General features: G+C 42.4%; 1 protein-coding gene across 1 annotated transcript; it reads left to right on the forward strand.

Annotated features, from left to right (window-relative positions):
- Positions 1–5207: 5207 nt before the first annotated feature.
- tlcd4b (TLC domain containing 4b) lies at positions 5208–17661 on the forward strand. Its single transcript, XM_030058337.1, has 7 exons — positions 5208–5502; positions 9135–9287; positions 11456–11545; positions 15005–15063; positions 15574–15668; positions 15833–15906; positions 16063–17661. The coding sequence occupies exons 2-7, from the start codon at positions 9142–9144 to the stop codon at positions 16412–16414; spliced, it is 816 nt and encodes a 271-aa protein (XP_029914197.1). The 5' UTR covers positions 5208–5502; positions 9135–9141; the 3' UTR covers positions 16415–17661.
- Positions 17662–20899: the final 3238 nt, after the last annotated feature.

The following is a 20899-nucleotide window of genomic DNA, read 5'->3' on the forward strand; positions in this document are numbered from 1 at the left end:
ATCTATCGTGGCTCTCTCTCTTCTCCCGGTGCCTGATTACATTCTATAGGTTATCTGAGAAAAGATCCAATCAAGGCTGCAAATGCCCCTGACCTCAGGCCAGTGCCGCTGACATTTCCTGTACGTCTGGAGCTCTGTCTCATGACTGTTCCTATTCTGGTGAAAAGACACAGCAACTTCTGCGGCTGTGCTCTCACACATATTAGCAGTGAATGTGGAGTGTAGTCAAAGAAACACTGCAAAGATTTCGATTCGCTTACATGAGCGACCTGCTCAACTTGGTCTGTTTTATCAGATTCAGAATTCAAAATCACTTTAACCTCTCCGACTCCGCTGTTCCTGTGGTGGGTTTGTCGTTGCTGTGTGCCCAAGCTTTGTACGATCCCAAAGAACTTTATTTCAAATTCCAGTGAAGATCCCAAGGTTTCCAAAGTTACCTAATATGTCCTGCTGAATTACAGGGAAATGTGTGTAAAAGGATGCTTGAGACATCCAGATATATATATTTTTTTAATTGATGTAATGATACAGCCATAAAACAATGGCATCTTGGGTTTAAATACTTCACTCAGTATAAGTGTGATTTAGCTTCACTTCACTTGAAAGCATTGAAACTAGCAGATGCAGAATATGTTTGTGACTTTGTAGTATAATGTGGACAAAATGTAACTTTACTTTTCAAAATGTGAGACACTGTAGTGCCATGCATACAGTTTAACCAACGTGAATAACCAAAAATAAAATAAAATAAAAATGCATACATACATACATACATACATACAATTTAACCAAGAGTTAAAGTAGTTAAATAACTGATCTATATTAATTTAGAAGACATAATGGAATTGGAGGTATTGGATTGGAGAGAAACATCATAGAAATAAATAAATATACAAATAGATGATGTAATAATAATTAAAAGAGTTTACTTTAAGGGGAGATCATACACTATATGGACAGAGCTCACTGAATTTAAGCATGGTACTGTAATAGTAATGTAATAGGATGCCACCGTCGCAACAAGTCAGTTTGTGAAATTTCTTCCCTCCTAGATACTCCATGATCAGCTGTAAGTGGTATTATTGCAGGAAGTGTTTAGGAACCACAGCAACTCAGCCACCAAGTGTTAGACCACGTGAAGTTACAGAGCGGGGTCGCCAAGTGCCGAGGCGCATAGTGCTTAAAAGCGGCCAGCGCTCTGCTGACTCAGTAACTGCAGAGCTCCAAACCTCCTCTGGCATTAACATCAGCACAAAAACTGTGCGCCAGGAGCTTCATGGCATGGATTTCCATAGCCGAGCAGCCGCATGCAAGCCTTACATTACCAAGCACAATGTCAAGCGCCAGATGGAGTGGTGTAGAGCTGAACCGTGTTCTGTGGAGAGACAAATCACTCTCCTCTATCTGGCGGTCTGATGGGCCTGTCTGGGTTTGGGGAAAGCCAGGAGAACGTTCCCTGCCTGACTGCAATGTGCCGAGTGTAAAGTTTGGTGGAGGAGGGATAATGCTGTGGGCTTGTTTTTCTGGGGTTGGCCTCGGCACCTTAGTTCCACTGAAGGGAAATATTAATGTTTCAGCTCATCAAAACATTTTGGACAATTCTCTTCTTCCAACTTTGTGGGAACAGTTTGGGGGAGGCCCTTTTCTGTCCCAGCATGACTGAGCTCCAGTGCACAAAGCAGCTGCATAAAGGCATGGCTGGCTGAGTTTGGTGTGGAAGAACTTGACTGGCCCACACCGAGCCCCGACCTCAACCCCATCCAACACCTTTGGGATGAACTAGAACGGAGATTGTGAGCAAGGCCCTCTAGTGCAACATCCGCAGCCACGTCTCACCTCACAAATGTGAATGTGCAAAAATTCCCACAGACACACTCCAAAATGTTGTAGAAAGTCTTCCCAGAAGAGTGGAAGCTGTTCCAGCTGCAAAGGGGAAACCAACTCCATCTTAATGTCTATGGATTCAGAATTGGAGGTCAGAAAAGCTCCTGTAATGTGTGGGTGGCCCATTGCTTTTATCCATATAGTGCAGTGCAAGACGGTAATCTCCTTGTACAATATACTGTATTTTTCTTGGTGACACAAGTGTGTGAACCTCTCAGTACAAACTAACACAAAGGTCAGCAGGGTCTCACACACAGGAACAATTCAATCTATAGAGAAGCAGCACATTTTTTCCATTTTTCATCCTAATGTGTAAACTACCTTTGGGCAAAGATTTGGAATTTTTTTTAAAAAGTGTGTCCCGCTCCACTTACAGTTATCAAAAGCACTGACCACAGCAGTTATGTCCTACGCTGAATTTCTTTCCTGCCTTGTGGACACACAGGTCTCTGCAGGGTGCCCACTCACTTCACTGCAGCCGTACATCATCCCCCTCCTGTTCAAACAAGTGCTTTACCAGCTCAGCTCACTGTGACCAAAGATCCAAACCATGACCGACCTGTTCCACATTCCTCACGTTCTGTCTTTATGTAGCGCTCTGCTCAGCATATGGACATCGACTGCAGGGCCACTGTAAACTTATTACCTCCTTGTCCTGGGCGACAAGCCAGCCATCTCTCCCTCTCCTTCCAGCCAGTGACCTCTGGGATGAAAAAAAGATCCACCTCACAGACTTTATGCTTCGTCTAAGCAGAACCAACAGGGATGGCACTGACCCAACGACTCAGCCAGCCTGCAGACCTCGACACTGCCATGCTGCTACCTGCCCTTCGTCCTGTCTTACACCTTGATGAGAACAGCCCTCTGGCCTGCAGCGAGATGAAGTAGCCCGCTGCATTAAACTGCTCTCCTAATGTAATAAACATTGTCTTAGTCATCATCATCATTCCAGGTTAACTAAGTCACCGAGGACACAAGATTTCCATGTGTGAAAACCTGCACTGAGCATTTGTTTAGTGAGGATGATTAAAGGTTACAGCAGTTAAACATTTTCTCTTGTAGTTTATATTAGTACTCCTTTTGTGAATATATAACAGGGACTTAAATCTGGCATACCAAGGAAGCATTGCATGTCAAATTCCTATCCGCTTTGTTTTACTATGACACCAAGTCATGAGTTGCACACACCCATTTCACACTGTAGATGAAAATCCATACTTCATTTTGACACACAGCAACAGCGTAGTGTAAAGAACATGTGAAAAATATGAATGTAATGAGGCCATGTGTTGATGTGAAAGACCAGATTCCGCTCTCCGTACAATCCTATGCACCGGGGAAACCTTTATGTGAGTAAAGGAGAGAGTATAAACCGCTGCTTGGATGCTCGCTGTTGTCATTTTAATTGCTTTACACTGGCATTTGAATGAAATGTTTTCTCCACACTGCTTTTTTTGTGTGTGGTTGTTGTTTTGTTTTACTATTCTGTTCCTGTGATTGGCATCTGATCTGCTCTAATTAGCAGCTGATGTTTAGTTAATCTCCGAGGCTCTTCATTGTTAGGGAAAGGATTAGTATCATTCTGTCTCTACACACTGTTTCAGCCGACACACACTCTTTCCATTTATCTGTCTCTGTGCGCTTTCTTGCTCACTCTTTCTGTCAGTCAGTTGCTAAGTCCTTTCTTTTACCTTATGCTAGACTAAAAACAAAGAAGTGTTGTTAAACTAAAATTTATTCTCAAGTCATATTGTTATTACAACATGATTTTAATTGGGATTTATGGTTTTAACTAACATTTAACAAACTATGATGCCAGAGTCTGCTATGTTCATTTCCGAGGCTCCTCGTGGGTGCAGATTGAATTTGTACCTTAGCACTGGCATCACATATCTGTCTCTAACACTATTCCAGCCAACATGCACTCCTTTTTTTCCTTTTTGCAAAATGTCTCTTTCTCTGTGCTCATTTCTGACTCACTCACTAATTCACTAACTCAATAGAGTGTAGGATCTCTCTCTCTCTCTCTCTCTCTCTCTCTCTTTCTCTCTCTCTCTCAGCCTCGCTTCTCTTCTCTTCCTCTGCTAGAACAGAATGATTCAATTACAACACATTTCAATAAAACTGATATCTTAATGACTATCTTATTTCAAATGTGTGCCATCTAAGAATTAATAGTGCCGAGTTCAACTCTTTCTCTCCTCGGTACATCTATTGAAGTACTTTCAATGCAACTTATTATGAGCCCAAGGCCTGCCAGAGAACATGCAGCATACAAAAGCCTGGAGATTTCTGTGCAGGGCCATAGGAGAGTGAGAGAAGAATATTCCTTAGTCTGTGCGAGGAGGAACCAGACAAACAACCTTGACTCATCCTGTCAGTCAGCAAAATGACTCAGTAGCTGACAGGACAAAAAGGTCTGCAGACAATTGCTGCAAAGACAAAGAAAAACCCACTCAATAAAGCACAGAAAATATTGGAGTACTATCATAGTTCTATAGTAACTTTTCCATTATGTGAACTTTGTTGCTGACGGGGACATGGGGGCTCAGCAGTCAGCACCTCACAGTGAAGGAAGCTGTATTCAGTTGCTGGCCCGAACCCTTAGGATGCAGAGCTGACATATGAGCCATTGATACACAATAGGCCGTGGACCCATATTTGATAAGATGTAGTCTCAGGGTCCCCATCTGATAAGATTTAGTTATTCCATAACTGTTTATACAGTTGACTGGCAGATTAACAGTGCAGAGTGTGAAACTTATAAACAAAATAGTTATTTGTATACATTCTCTCATTGGGCTAACTTCTAGTCAATTAAATAATACTGAAATTAAAATATTCCCTTGCCCTGGGGATTCCCTGGAATCCCCTCAAGGACCCCTGGGGGTCCCTAGACCCCAGGTTGAGAGGCACTGCACTGACAGTCCAAAGTCAGGTGGATTCTCTTGCTCACAGGCATAACCTGTCTGGTGTGTTTCCCTGCCTTCTCCTCACTCTGCTGGAAAAGGCTCCAGCTCCTGGTTAGGCTGAAAAGCAGTTAAAGAAAATTAATAAATGTCTCTGTTGGTCGGCAGTTCATGATACTTACAGCCTTCTTATTATGCATTTACTCATGATGATTTCCGCGTGCATGGCCGCTACAGGATCTGAGTATCTCACAATGAACGGAGGAGCCACCTCTGCATGTGTTATCATTAATAATATTGCAATGTGGCCTTTGTTCCTAGTGGGTGTGACCTGGGCGAGGGGCGTGTGCGAGAGGGGGTGGGTGCGCGCTGACGTCACTGGTCAATCCAAACTGTCAATGCCAAAATAAAAGGAGTAAAAGTTTTTTTTTTCCGCACGTTTCAGACTCATAAGTGGGAAGGCTCGGGAATGAAGAAATAAGTCAGGAAGATAAGCTGCTACTCGCCGGGTTTAATGGTTACTCGTACACGGCGTTGTTTGCATGGCAGAGTCTTTTTTTTGTCGGGTCGCACAGGGAGAGCCAGCGGGTTGTTAGCTATCAGGTTAGCCGACTTGCTAGCTAAGTTGTAAGAAAGTGAAGAAGACGGCAGCTGAACGGGAGCTAACTGTTAGATCTACCCACACAGAGACCTATGCGACGGATACCAGGTAACATACTCTCCCTTCACCTCACACCAACTATCGTGCCGACCACCGCATGCCCTATTTAGCTCATAAATTGTGAATACAGTGATACATTTCCTCTTATTTGGTGTCTTATGACTGCAACCGCTCCAACCCGCTCCTGTCGTGTCTGTTGGATACGCCGTGGCAGCAGCAGCAGCAGCAGCAGCATAGCAATGCTTACAACTAAAACGCTAGCTAGCCAACAACTTTGCTCCTGCAATTCATTGTGTTTGAGATTTGGCCGCTGGCTTGGCTGCTTGTTTCAACTCGTTCAGCATCTGCCTGCCCGAAAGTGGAAACCCGTGTTTTAAGCAATGATAACGTGGCCGATATTTAAGGTATTTGACACGTTGCTCACCATTCACAACAACTGTATGACGCACCGAAGAGGAGTCAGTCTGCAGCCAGGCTGGCAACTTATGCATTTGCCTCCATAACAAAGGATATACCACTCAGGAGGAAGAGGTAGCCACAGTTTACTCTTTGATTTGGTGCGCACCATAAACGGGACAGGCTTTTTTTTTTTTTTTTTTTATTCACAGCTAAATTAATATTATTCTGGATGCGATTTATATTCCAACAGCCTGCAGGACGCTAATTAAACTGTTTGGAGTTTTTCTAGTGACTTACTAAATTCTAAATCTGTCTATCAGCTTGCAAACTACAATAGTCGCCATGTATCTATATTCATGTCAGGACCAATCCGCTTGTAGAGACTGGTGAAATTAAGACTGCCCACTGATTTTGTCTTGAGAGCTGCTGAAGCGAGTCACCCCAGTGGACCGGTGTAGCAATGCGGTAACAGGGGCCGTTTTAGATTTCCACTGGAACAGGGGAAATTGAACCGCTATTATTTATGTTTGGTCGATATGCCACGGGGTCATAGTTTGCTGACAGCAGCAGATAGTCCAGAGGAACAAGGTCAAACCGTGGATGGTGGAGCAACTTGCCTGCCTGGCTGTCAGGCGCAGTGAGGAGGCTGTTTATGCCTTTTCCCATGGGTAGTCTAAACCAGTCTGTCAGGTGAAGAATGCCAATGAATTATTCAGGCACATGCAGCATATGATCAACGTGGCCCAGGAATGTGCATAGCTACTGGAGACAATAAGAGGCTCTCTTAGCACCAACAGGAGCAGAATGATGTAGCTCCTTGCAAGCAAAAAACAAAAAAACCTTTGGCTTCCTCAGATTCCATGTTGAGCTTGCCAGTTTCTTGGAAAGTGCTGCATAGAAAGCTGTTTGGAGTAGGAGTTGCATGCCATACAGCTCCCTTGATTTGGTGGGAATACACATTGCATTGCAGATGTACACCTGTTCCAAATGACTAGCGCTTGACTGGAAAATTATTTTGACACCTTTTTTATGATGACTCCACCTATTGCTCTGAGCAAGACCATAATCTTCATATGCATGTCAGTATTTGGTTTGATGGGTTTTGCTTATGACAGTTTGTCATGAGATGCCTTGTCTTGCTTAACAACTTGCTCTTGTGCTTTGTCGCCCTGAACACTATTCCATAGCAAGCAGGCATGACATAGGACTTTTTTAAAGAGTAAAAATAGAGCTTAATATAGGCTGCATGCCTAAAATGTCATGTGCTTGTCAGAGGCTAAACTATTTGAGTTGCTTTGGAAAGAGAATGACTTCAAACTATCTCTGTATTTGTCAAACAACAATGAGCACTGCCTTCACCAATCATAATCGTTAATTGTTTGGGGATATTTGTTGCTCTGTTATTTTGAACAATGTTGCATAATATTAAGCCAACATTTTCTGTGGTTTTATCAGAATTCCTGTGCATTTATTGGTCCAGAGTCCAGCATGGCTTCAGTACAGTACATACTGTAAAGGCACAAGTTGCAGAGGAACCAGTGGAGAGGTCATGATGGGGCACAGGGACACCCGGTGTTTCTTATGCAACATTTTGTAGGTTTAGGAGGGAATGTTGGTTCTGAGATCCAGGTGCACTCCACCATTTCAGAAATAGTTCTAGTAGGTTTTGCTGTATAGGAAGGTTTATATTTTGATATTTTTGACATATCACATTGTGAATATGGTGCTATGATGTAGAACAGTTTATTTGAGTTGGGATTAGGAGGCTGAAGACTGAATTCAGATGATGAGTTTTGTTTTACCAACTGTGGGTGCAATTGTCCAGCTTTGGGAGGCCACCACAGCTAAATTAAAGTAAACAGTGAGGACCACTCACTACTTGCTGTCTTTGTCTACTGCCTGTACAGCTCTGCCTCAGGACTAGAGGCCTGTCTGCTCCTACTCATGTCTCTCTGGGAAAGGAGGCCAGGCAAGCATCATGTTGACACCCCAGCGTGACCCCTGAGATGTCTGAGTGATTTAGAACAGTAGGCCAAGCTAAAATAGGACGAACTTGAAAATGCCACCTATTTTAAGAATTTTTATTATGGTCTAGCAGAGTCTCATTAGTGTTCCTGAACTTGAACAGTTCAAATTTGGAAACCTGAGTAGATTTGCATGTGCGAAGTAATGCCAAACTCATTGATGCTGAACAGGGGGGAAGTGCTTGGTGGACTCAAAGGTTGTTTTTCTGAACTGTTCTCCTTTATCTGTGGTGGGAAAAGACCATTTGAACAGGAGTTGGCTTTGCTGGTTTGGCAAGCGCAGTGCTATTTTAGTCCACCTCCAGTAATTGGCTGTAATGTGAAAAGACAGGCTTCTAGTTTGTTGGGCTGTGTGAGAGTAAACAGAGATCTGATCGGTTAGTGTATATGTGTTTGCATTTGTTGCACATGCAGTATCAAGTGTCTGTCTTTACTCCTCATTTGTTTAAATTTGTTTTGTTCTATCTCTCATATTCCTCTGACTACTACTACTGTGCTGCTACTAACAATAAAACGCCAAGCTTTCTAAGATGAATATAAATATGAGCAATAGACAAAACCATAAACAATAAATAAAATACCAATGCATTGAATAATTAAAACAAGAAGAAGCACAAGAAAGTGCATTGTTCAAGCATAAGTAAGCGTGTGAAAAACCCTGTCCCATTCCCAGAATCTCTTGCTCCATCTTGACAATCCTCTTTTCTCTCTTTGCGCAGCCTTTGTTTTCTTCTCAGGGATTTTTGCTGTGTCCTAAACAATTCAGTGTAATCCCCTTACAAAATATGCACACTAATAGAGACCTTTTCTTTTAATCTAAATTCTGTACTGCTTATTTACACATGAACTTACATTTCCCAATAGTTTTGTTTAATACACAATGCCTTTTTCTGTTTCTGCCACATGTTTTTTTCCTCTGTTTTTCTGCACTCCACTGCTTCTCTTGCACATTTCATCTTCTTCACCCTCTTCTATGAACTGCCCTGCTTGTCTGAAGCTCTCATGTCACTAGATAGTCTGTATCTTGGGCTTTTTTTTCCTTTGTCCCTTTCTCATTCTCTCTTTCTGTGGATTGTGTGAATGATGCAGGGTGCCACTTTACCCTCTCTCACTGCCCCCCACCTATGTTTCTCCTCTGGCGGTGCCCGGGATGACTGACAGTCATCGATTGAACCTGTCCATGTGCATCACCTCTTCTGTATCCTGCTCTCACCTCACCCCCCTTTCGCTTCCTTTCCCCTCCCCTGTTGTGTTTAGGTGAGTGATGGAGATGAGAGAGTTGACCGTGGTAGCTGGCAGCTTTGTGGGGTTCCAGCTACTTTTCTCAGTGGCCAGCCCGCTTCTCTCCTCTGCCATCACACCAGGCTATGGGCGCCTGCCTCCCACCAAGCTCACCGAGTGGAACTCCAGGTTGGTCACAGGAATGGCAATAGCACCATCACCCCCTGCTGCAGACACCCCTGTGTCTGTATTATTGACCCAGTGACTGACTGTCTACCCTCCTGTCTAACTGTCTGACTACTAACAGACCAGATGAATCCAGAACTAGTCACTTTAGTGGAGTAATCATTTGGCAAGGAGAATACCATGTTGTGCCATACAAAACCCTACCACTCCACAACTGTAGCATACCTGTAGTACCACAGGTGTCCCACGGGTCATGGGAAATTTCTGGAGAGTCATGGAATTATGAAAAGTCGACTCCAGACTGGGAAGGTCAGGGAATTCTTGTTACAAGTCATGAAATGTTAAGTCATTGATTTTTTTTTTTTTTTTTTCAGTCCCATTTTGAGAAATCAATGTATTTATTTTCCATTTTGCTCACATTATGTTCACTAACCCCACAGAGTAAAATAGAATGGGGAAAAGTAACCAAATCTTAGCATCTTGGTATTCTCAATGGCGCTGTAATCAGTAAATGTTTGGGATTTTTACTTGATAAATAACTAAAATGATTGCTTGATTTGTCAAAATTATACTAAAGTAATTTCTTGGCATTTAATTGACTGTTTATTTAAGCACAGCAGCTTAGCACTACTTTGCCTGCAGCAGTATTGTAGGGTAAAATTGTGAGGTCAAGACAACCTGACATAGGTGTATGTTGTTAACCAAACGCTAATATTTTTGTTAATGCAGCTCTGTTGAGATAAACCACAATCTGTTTTTAGGAATGTGCCACAGGTCATATAATCATTATTCTACACCATTACAGGTTTGATTTGAATTTATTGGTGGAGCATAGAACAGTTTTAAATTTTGAGCAGAAACTTTAAGGGTGAAGTTCAAAGGGCATTCATTTGTGGTTGCATAACACCTTTCACTGACTCTTAGTAGTTGGCTGATTTTTTTTTCTCCCTCTTTCTCTCTCTGTTTGGTTGTTTGTCTCTTGCTATCAGCCTCTACTCGCTGTTACCCTTTCACCTATGGCACTGCAGTTTACACTGGCCTGTCCATTCACATCTAAGCGCAGCTGGGGTGGTGAAGTGAGTGCGGGGTTGATGAAGGAATAGGCCATAACATGTTAAAGGCCAAAACACTGATGGTTCGATTCAGAGTGTCCCATCGTTGCATAACAGCCAGCTCTCAGTGTGTCAGTGTGTTCTTTATGTAACCATGACTTGAGTGAAAGGAAAGAGGAAAAGAGAAAGCATTCCCAAAGAAACACTAGGGAGCATGCCTGGAGTTGTGAGGAGCTGCAGAGGGCTGACAATTTAACCTACTATTTTCTATTTCTATTTCTGTTGTCTTTGGTTCTTTTCTATTTTGCCTGTATGGTTTTATTTAATTGCGCACCCTTTTTGCTTTTATGAATACTATAATAAAACAATAAAACCCAGCTGAAGGAATTGGCAATATAAGAACCAGGAACAGGAGACAGACATGGATTTGAATTTCATAACATAGCCTACACAGCTGAGGCTACATTTTCTCTCAGCTGACCAACTTCCCTTAGCCAAGTTCCTCCATGGCTGTTCCATTCTTAGACACTCAACTCTGTCTCATGGTGCCTGCAGTTATAATGGGCTCAACCACTCATACAGTAGCTGGTCTGTAGTGCCACTCTTGGCCTGGGCTCAGGCCAGCAGCTGTGGCCTATGGATGGGGGCTGCTGTGCCACAAGGACTGGGTGGACTGTGACAGCGTAGGAACTCTGAGTCGAGCCGAGGAGAGATAAGGGCCATCGGAGCTCTGGAGTATCTCTTCACTGGCCCAGATAACCGCTCCAAAGGTTAGAGGTGATGCTCAACCAGGCCTGATAGGATAGAAGTTACACTTGGCCTGGCCAAAGGCATGCACAGGCAGCATAGATGGAAGTGCAGACACATGTATGAACATGCACAGAAACAAGACGGAGACACATGCAACTTTGCTCCATTTTGTGCCATTGCAGGATAACACTGTACCGCCCCACCTGCTTATTATTCCCATTGTTATGTCATGTTCTGTGGTTATTTTATTCTTAGCACCAAGACTGAAAACACCTATTATTTTGCATCATCATATTTACTTGTGTGTGTGTGTGTGTGTGTGTGTGTGTGTGTGTGTGTGTGTGTGTGTGTGTGTGTGTCTCTTCTTAGGCTGGTGTCGACCGTGCATGCCCTGATTGTGGGGATCTTCTGTTTGTACATCCTGTGGTTTGATGATGCCGTCAATGCCGACCCCGTCTGGTAAGAGAAACAGAAAGAAAAGCACATTAACAAATCAAATATCCAAAAACACTCCCGTGTGAGAAATAAGCAAGCCGGGATATTGATTTGTAAATAAGTAAGAGGTAACGCTCAGCAAGACAGAAGATAAACAATGCAAATGAGCAGCACAAAGGAGAAAAAACACCCACTGCAAAGTAGAGAAAAATGTATTTGAGTAGTAGATTCAAAAAAATAAAAATGCAATGAGAAAGTCAAACATACTGACACATTGTACTGTTGTCACTGTCATTTTGGCAGGTAAAAAGATAAAAAAAAAAAAAAAATCACAGGTTTTTAGTGTGAATGCTTTGGATGTTTGAAGAGAAACCTGTCTTGTCACATCTGCCTTTTCAGACCAGCAGCCATGACTACAGTATCTCACAAGGGAGGGGAGGAAACAGATGAAGGGATGAGGAGACAGGGGAAGGGGTGGGGTGGAGACTGTTGAATTGGCGGGTGGGTGGTTAAATGCCTAGGGAACGATGACGATGCTGTTCCCTTCATCAGAAAGAAAGCAGGAGAGGGAGAGGACAGATCTCATCTGTCAGCGGAGTCTCCAGAGAGGCGTAGTTTCAGTGGATTTACCCTTTCATTATTGTCTTTTCTGTCTTCTCTTTCTGTCTCTCTCTGCTTCTGCTGACTGTGTTATTTGCATCAATGAATCCTGAAAAAGAGGAATGGTAATTTCTCTGCCTCTCTTTCTCTCTCCCTCAATATCTCAATCATCCTTTGTCACGTTTCGCTACAACTCTGTCGCTCTCTCTCTTTGTCACTGCCTCCCTTATATCCATCATCCTGTCCCTCTGTTCTCCCTCTTCTCGTTCACTCCACCTGACTCTCTCTTTTTCCCATTCCCTCTGTTTCTCTTCCTCTCTGGCTCCCTAGCAGACAGTTGAATCTAACCAACAAGGCTCCTTTTCATGGCAAACAACAGCAGCCTAGTCTTCAGCCAGCCCCCCCCTTTCCCCCCTCTCTTCACCCTCTCCATGTGACACCCCCCAGAGTCTGCTGCCTCTAGCTGTCCCTTGTAAGCAGCACCCCACGTCTCCCACTGTCAAATCAATACAGCACACCTCCCTCGCTCTTATTGTCTCTGTGTCGGCCTGGCCAGCATCACTGATGGAGTGAAAAAGGGGAGAAAAGAAAAAGGAGGGGGGCGGGGACCAACCCTCATCTGCAGTGTGTTCAAGTGTTTTGCATATTAACCCCCCTCCCCACACTGCCTGGTCTTTCCTTTTTGACTAGTGCTTACATTTTCTTGGAGCTTATTTAAAATATTTAAAATAATATTAATAATAATATTCATAATATTCATAATAAAATAAAGTTTGGATTTTTCTTTGGCTATCATGTGGATGAGACGACATGGAAAAGCTGATTGTCACTTTTCATGTTAGTGTCATATTGGTGCTATAATTTCATCTTTTCCATTTTGTTATATCTGTCTTCTTTCCTAACTCCTTCCTTTTGTTCAGTCTCTTGCCTCCACCAGCTTAGCTTATCCCCTCTACCCACCAGACATGTAACCTAGCCGTGCTGTCGCCCTAGCAGTACCCTAATGCATTAAAGCTCATCGCGTTGCAACACTAGAGTGGTGTAAGCATTAATTCTCCAGTCAATCTGATTGTATTACAGAATCATTAAGACCTGTCACACAGCAGCGTTGTTCTGCCTGGTGCTCTCAGTATTGCTAGAGTGGCCACAAACTTAAGTTGAACTTGTAGAAAGTTGTGTGTTGCAATTACAAAGGAGAATAGAGGAGCAACTCAACTGAGAACAGAAGACATTTCAGGGGGGTGTTCATTGGGGTGTTCAGTTGAGGTGAGATATTCAAAATGAAGGGTTGCACTTGTTAACTCCTACTTTTTTACTACTTACTTACTTCATCTTTACATACGTAAAACATTGGTGGCTATGCAGTGTTCAACAATGTGTTATTTTGAATAAGCCTGACAGATCACCGGATAATGCACTTGATAGGTTGAATCCAGTGGTCAGCCAACAAAAGAGCAAAGTTTAACACCTTCTAAATCTACATTATAGACCCTAATGTAGTTCCTCTGCAGCATTTTCTGTACGAAACATTGTCCTCCTGTGAAGAGGCCATCACCCACTGTTAGTTTATTGACCTGATTCCAGAGAGTTAGCCTTACATTAGAGATGGGTGCGGTTTTTACAGTTAATAATTCTGTTGCCAGATCACTCTGATATGGTTATCAAGGAGCCTTTGGACTCTTGGAGTGCAGCCGCACCCCTGTTATTTCTCTTTTACTATCACCCTATCACTCAAGCTTGTATTTGCCAGCTGCAGATCTTTGTAAGTGCATTGGTAAAGTGACGTGGCTGATCAGTAAACAGCGTGTAGAGCTGTGCCTTGTGAAACAGATGTTGGATTAGTTGTGTAACCAGGCAGAGAAAAAACAGAATACTTCCTGAATGACTTGACCAAATCAGGAAGAAATTCTGTCATTTCCTGCTATATGAAGTTACCAAGTGATGTAAGAAGAATCACTTCAATGTCACATATACATATGTTTATAAGAAATTAGACTGGGCACATAAACATGATGACATGATGACATCAGTAGATATGAAGGCTAACCAAAAACTGAGTTCAAGGAAGAGGTAGTGTGTTAATGGTACAGACAGTATCATCCAGGGGGTAAAGTGAGTCTCATAAGTGCGTGCGTGTTCGCAAGGGCAGTCAAGTGTGTCTGTTAATGTGTGTGCTTGTGGTGTTCTGTTACACACACAAGTCATCAGGCAGCCGTTTGTTATACGATACTTGTGACTGATACCAGACGTCCATTGAAGCAGAGACAACTTCATTGTTATTATGACTATAGTCGTTTAGCAGATGTTGTTGTCAAGGGCGTCTTAACAGTCAACAGAGCAAATCGAGGGTCTACATATTGAAGCCACTTGTACTATTTTTTCAGAAACTTTCAAACCAAACTAACCGTACAACTCATATACTGTTCATACAGCTCATATCAAAGGCCAGAAAAAGACTATGATACTAGTGTACTGTGTATACACTAAGATAATGCTCAGAAACAATGTTTTTCCTGTTGTGGACACATACGCAGCGGGTAAACAGAAGCTCAGCCTCTGTCAACAACCCCTGCTGCTTTGTCAACATGCATTTTCTTTTAATCAAGACCTAACCACGTCACAAGGGTACCAGTAACTATTGAAGCTCATTGACAGTAGACAATCAATCTTGATTGACTTTACTCAGTGATTCATGATTAGCGTGTTTGTGTTTATACATTAATTAGTTTGCAGCAATGCAGGGTGTGCTCGTAATCGGAGTAGGTTATTGATCAGAAGAACACTGTGTGCAGAGTGCTTTAGATTTTTGCAGAATTGTAAGTAGCTCTCTCCACTCTGTTTTTAAAGTGTCTTAACACTGTTTATTTTGCTGCTGTTCCACAGGGGCGAACCAAGTCTTGTCAAACTAAATGTAGCCATAACCTGTGGTTACCTACTTTATGGTAAGCTGTGTTTCGTGTAATTTAAACCTAAGGTGATCGTTTGTTCTAGTCTAGAATTTAACTTCTTTCACATAGATCTTTTCTTATTGTCCCTATAAAACCAAGCAGCAGCAACTGCTTTTTATGTAACTCCAGAAACTTTTTAAAAGGTAAAATCTCTGTGAGTGAGAGTATGGAGAAAAAGAGCCAAGGCACACATCAAATGAATAACAAACCTTTATTAAGGCATGTTCTTTTTCCACTTATTTTTGTGTGTTTTTGAAGGTCAAGGGTTATATGTATATAGGTTATATTTTTAATATTAAGAAATATTATAGCCCTAAATCCCATTAAATGATGTGCTCTCTAATTCTCTGCCAGCAGTCCTTGTGTACAGTCATTTTTTCTTGGTTTCACTTTTGGTGCAGTTGTATCACTTTTAGGGCACTTCTGTACATAAACATCCTCCCAGCCAAACAGATGTCTGCGGCTTCATGCTTTCTGAGCAACCTTTCACCCTGTTCTCTCCAGATCTTGTGCTGCTAGCCTGTAACTGGAGCACTATGGGGGACAGTTTTTTCGTATGTCACCACTTGGCGGCGCTCTATGCATATGGATATGTACTGGTGAGTTAGGCATTATTCCCAGAGTCCAACAGTATAAACGTGCTTAATTAATTATTTAGAACATTGGATTAAGTGTGTAATTTGAAAATATCTTCCATACAACATACATCTGTTTCATTTTACCTTCCTGTGTCTGTTGTCGCCTGTTTATTTTTAATTTGCAGACCCGTGGTGTGCTTCCCTACTTTGCCAACTTTCGTCTCATCTCAGAGTTATCCACACCTTTTGTGAACCAAAGGTAAGCCAGCTCTGCAAGTGAACACACTCCCCCCGCTCTCACTGTTTATCAACATATGGCTTGCCACTTATATCACCCTGTTTACCACCAGTTTACCATATGGCTGACACATTGTGTTTTCCTGTTGAGTATTTGTTAATCACCTTTTCCCCACAGGTGGTTCTTCGAGGCGTTGAAGTACTCTCGCTCAGACCGGATGGTGGTGTTAAATGGTGTTGCCATGGCAGTGGTGTTCTTCCTGGTGCGCATTGCTGTCATGCCATCATACTGGGCCAGCGTCTTTGCCACCTTTGGCACGCCAGCCTTTGAACGTCTCGGCCTGGGTGCCCAGGTGGCCTGGATCACCTCCTGCATTGCCCTGGATGTCTTGAACACTATTTGGATGTACAAGATCACCCGCGGCTGCTACAAGGTCCTGACCAGGGCTGGAGAACGTAAAGCTAAAGACGGGAGAGAAGCTTTGTCTCCCTCAGATAAGAAGAACCATGTGAACAACCACACAGACTAAACTGATGAAGAGCAGAGGAACACAGGGAGAAAGGATGTGTAAGCAGACACATTAGCAAGGATGGAGGCTGGACATGTAGGATATCTGTCCCCTTTCCCCCTCTTCGTCTTCCCAGCCTCTCTCTTTTGCGACAGATCACAACCTCAGCCCTCTATCCCCTTGAGGTTGGGTAGTGGACAGGAGTACAATTCCTCTATGTCTGACCCTGAGACAGGACAGCGAAACTGCTCTTTCACTCACTTACGCACCAGCCTTTGCAGTCTCAGTGTTTTCATTGACAGACTAGTAACCTGCTGGGTGATGGGCTTTGGTTGGAAATGACAAAGCAGACCCTGATAAGCACACTTTTGACTCCCTCTGTCTCTCCTCTTCTCCGCCATCAATACTCACATTCTCTTTTTCTCTCGCCTTCCCATTCCTCTCCTCATTCTCACCTTCAGCCAAAGCCCAATCATCTGAAGTGCCTGTGAAAGACAGGAAAGCAATAATATTAGAGGAATAAGATCATCAAGTCAAACAGAGTTTAGCCCCCTTCAGAAGACAACCCTCTCTCACCCTGCATTGCTCCTCAGCTGCTGGAGGCCTTTTCTGTTGCCCTTTTTCCTATACCGTCCACCCTTGAGGGATCCTGCAGTAGACAGACCTCTCACCCCAGAGCCATACATTATATGTGAATATAAATAGGGCTCTTGTCTTAAACTGACCAGTTTGCCAGACCTCAATGATGGAAAAGCAGAAAGACACCATAATGCCTCTTATACAGCACATACACGACCTGCTGTGGCCTCCTGTAATAAGTGGCACCTGCCTATATCACCAGCCATGACCCTCTGCTTTAATTCTATCTGTAATGAAACACCACCCGTCCAAACTAGCATGTTGGGATGGGATGGGATGGGATGATGAACTAATGATCCCACCAGCTCTCCAGCATCCTCAGCTTATTTTTGCCTTTCAGTATTCATTATCTGGGCATGTCTGTGCTTTACTGTGCTCTGTTCAAGACCTGCAGTTTGTCTGGGGCACGCTTTTATTTTCTTGTTTTCCCCTCTGTTACTCAGCCTCAAGCTCTTGGCAGCCACAGCAGCACGTCTTATTCACGTCACATTCACCACAACCCTCTGCCTCACTGGATAGAGGTCTGCTATCCAGCTTGATCTTTTGGTTCAGTTCTACCTCTCCCCCTGCCTTATAAAGACTTTGTCAATCCCTCTGTCATGAAAATAATCAACTGATGTTTTTTTTTTCTCATTACTGTAAGAGGGATTGTAGCCTTTGAAAAAAAAATCTGGAGTATCTCTGGTTCATAAGAGGGCCTGAGAGAACTTTCCTCTCTCCCTCTCTGCTAACAGAACAGCACTACTGTTTTCACTAAAATGTGTCTAGTGTCTTTCTAAGAAGACACCCCTGGAGGCTTTTGTATTTCCATTTATCTCTTCTGTTCTCAGTGACTATGTGAGAACCTAAGTGAGAGCAAGACAGGTTCATTGTTTCAGGAGGGGGCGGGAAAGGTTCATCCTTTAACCTTCTCTTAAGTGTGCACATACTGTATGTGCACATGCAAGTGCACCATTTACATGTGCATATGTGACTGTATGTGGTGCCCTTGTGAAACACCCACATGGTGCTTTTCCTTCTGCAGAATGTCAGCCATAAGAATGCTAGCAATACAGTTAATCATATGATCAGTGCATTCAGATGTACCATGGCCAGACATAGGGTCAATATGCTCTCACTGTTGAAAGCAAGTTGGCAACCTGCATGTTTTTTGTGTATAAATTGCTCTGATTGATTGACATCAGCACTATAAATCACAGTAAGATCAACATAAAGTATTTTTGCGATGCCTTAGTGGATAGTCAAGATAGATGAATAATACATCTAAATATTCATTGCATTAATCTAATGTTAAAAGAAGTTTGTCTTCCACAACAATTCATTTAATCCAGTATATTTTGCCTCTCAGAGTATTGTGAATGCATGTACATATTGGTATATTTTTTGATTCCTGTGCTGCCCTTTTCCCCTCCTTCTGCATGGCTGTTTACACAGAGGCCACGCAGGTACATGCGGGATATAGCTATCTCACTTGTGATGCTACCAGTTTCTCTTTGAGCCTGTTGGCATTATTAGTTATTATGAATTTAATAATTACCATTTTACAGTCTATTGATAGCAGCGGCAAGTGTAAAAAGTCAACTTGTATCAACCAATATTACAAACCACCAAAAATGCAGAGTATATGTTCAGAGTTTGCTGCAAAACTAAAAATATGTGGTTTGGATGGGAATCTGCCAGTTTGGGCCCTGCTACAGTGTTTATTCCTGTTTTCCTTTCTGCTTACATCTCTGTGTGTAACTATAGTTGGATGGATAGTTATGGGTCTGGGAGGGTAGGTGTTTTCACTGTGGAACTTTAAAGCACACTCCCTATGGAGCAATAACCCTTGGACCTCCTGTATTTCTGTCTGCCACCACAGAGGAGGGACTAACTATCTTGTTGTGCCTTCACACAAACAGCAGATGTGATTCAGTAAGCAAGACATTTAGATTAGCATGACCTTTTTAATGTAAAATCCACTGACTCTTGTGTTTCTCCTATCCCCTCTATATCCCATATGTATACTGTATATGTATATATATTTTTGTAACCTGCCTGCACAATTATTAATCCGGCCAAGTATTATTATCCAAAGCTGAACCCTGTTGGGGAGCCTGTTTTGTGTTTCTGCTCTCCTGAATACAGGGGCACGTCTCTATGAATGTCAGGATGGGATATTTAGTGGCATTAAGCTGAAAAGTGTCTAAGGTGATGAGACTGGAAAACAGTATGTTTATATTCTGACACGAGCTTGTTCAGCTATATCGATAGCTGCTGACTGTGCTCACATCTCATTTCCCAGGCCTCCTATACTCAAAGCTGTGAATCGTTGCAAAACAACACTTTTAGTCAAGAAAGTATAGTAAGTTAACTGCAGTGCAAGAGATTTTCTGAGACTGGCTGACCAGTAATGCTGAGACATGTTTTGTAATTAGAATCTTGAGTTCCGCTTTTCAATGCCTTTGAGTTAATACTGGGTCTGCAGTTTGATACAGGTCAAGTGAATAAATTAAGCAGTGTCCAGACAGGAATATGTATTGCCTAATTGTCCAAGGACTGGACAGTTGTTGAACTGAGAGTTTTGGTACTTGTCCATGTGAAGTTTTCTACGGAATACATTTCAAGACCTAATATTTGTACTGTATCTTGTACCCTTGGCTGATTTTGAAAATGGACAGGTGGATTAAATGGTGAAATGCATTGATAGTGATTTATTTGATAAGGCTGCTGCTGTAAGGCCATACCTTGTATTGTATCAGGACAGAACAGCTGTTTTACCTTTGTGTCTTTGGGGACGTCAACCTTCATGGTTTATATAGAAAAGGTACAAATCACTTAAACGCCCATCTCCAGGTCAAGCATCGAGACCAGATGTACACTGTAGTAATTAAACCCTTGGTTGGACCATTGCACTTATTCACTTTCACTCATTTCACTGATAGTACATCTCTTGTTTGGAAAGAACATAAAAACAACAAAGGCATCAAAGTCAGTCAGTTGGTACGACATGATACATACAGGTCTTCCCCTTAATGTGGCCACACATTATTTTTAGGCCTTGAAATATTGTGATTATTTGGGCCCATTTTTTAGTTTTTCTGGATGATTTCATTTCCCTGTGGACGTAATAGGAAACACATTTGATCCTAATAGAATGAATTTGAATACATCACATTACAACTTATTGCATAATGGTGAACAGTGTGATTTTGCTCATATTGAGATTGATGGAAAAAATGAACACAAACTGATGATCTAATGTCTTGCCAGTGGAGTTTATTTTTCTTTCCTTTTTTTATTTTGTCTTTTAATGCAATGCAATTTCTTGTTATGATTGTCATGTTCAGGAGATTTTAATGTGAAAACAGCTGACACTACACACAGGCCTTAGGGCCCCTGTCTTAGCATTACCTTGTGACTCAGACTGTTGTCGTCTACAATGACCACTACTAATGATGATGTAATTGTAGCGCTGAAAGCTGAGACTTACTTGAAAGTTTTGTTCTTCAATAAAATTGAAGACAGGGGGAAAAATGTTTGCCTCTTTTATTTATAATGTGTTTGTAATGTTTCTTGTTATTCTGTCAATCTTAGTTTTCCTTTTTGTACCAAGCACTTCAATACAAGACACATTTCCTATCTTTAGTGTCAAAAGAGTGTTAGCGTGAGAATGTCCAGCTGTATTCAGGCTTACGCCCTGTAGGTGTAATATAATCAGACAGTAGCACACTGTAGTTGTCTGGCCATTAGTCTGCTGTGGGGTGATCCTGAGGCATTTTTACCCAGGCAAGCCAAGACCAGCTACTGGTAGTTGGTACCTAAAAGTGGCAGTGGTCAGTTAGTGAGTAAAAGTGTTAAATGAAGACAGCACTGACTAAAGCAAGG

The sequence above is a fragment of the Myripristis murdjan genome, chromosome 8 (genome assembly GCF_902150065.1).
Source record: "Myripristis murdjan chromosome 8, fMyrMur1.1, whole genome shotgun sequence".
Taxonomy (NCBI): Eukaryota; Metazoa; Chordata; class Actinopteri; order Holocentriformes; family Holocentridae; genus Myripristis; species Myripristis murdjan.

Excerpts from the sequence above, each read along its gene's own strand:
- tlcd4b (XM_030058337.1), top strand. The coding sequence starts at position 9,142 with ATGGAGATGAGAGAGTTGACCGTGGTAGCTGGCAGCTTTGTGGGGTTC. Across the intron at positions 11,546-15,004 it reads GTCAATGCCGACCCCGTCTG|GGGCGAACCAAGTCTTGTCA; the intron begins GTAAGAGAAACA and ends GCTGTTCCACAG. Across the intron at positions 15,064-15,573 it reads CTGTGGTTACCTACTTTATG|ATCTTGTGCTGCTAGCCTGT; the intron begins GTAAGCTGTGTT and ends TGTTCTCTCCAG.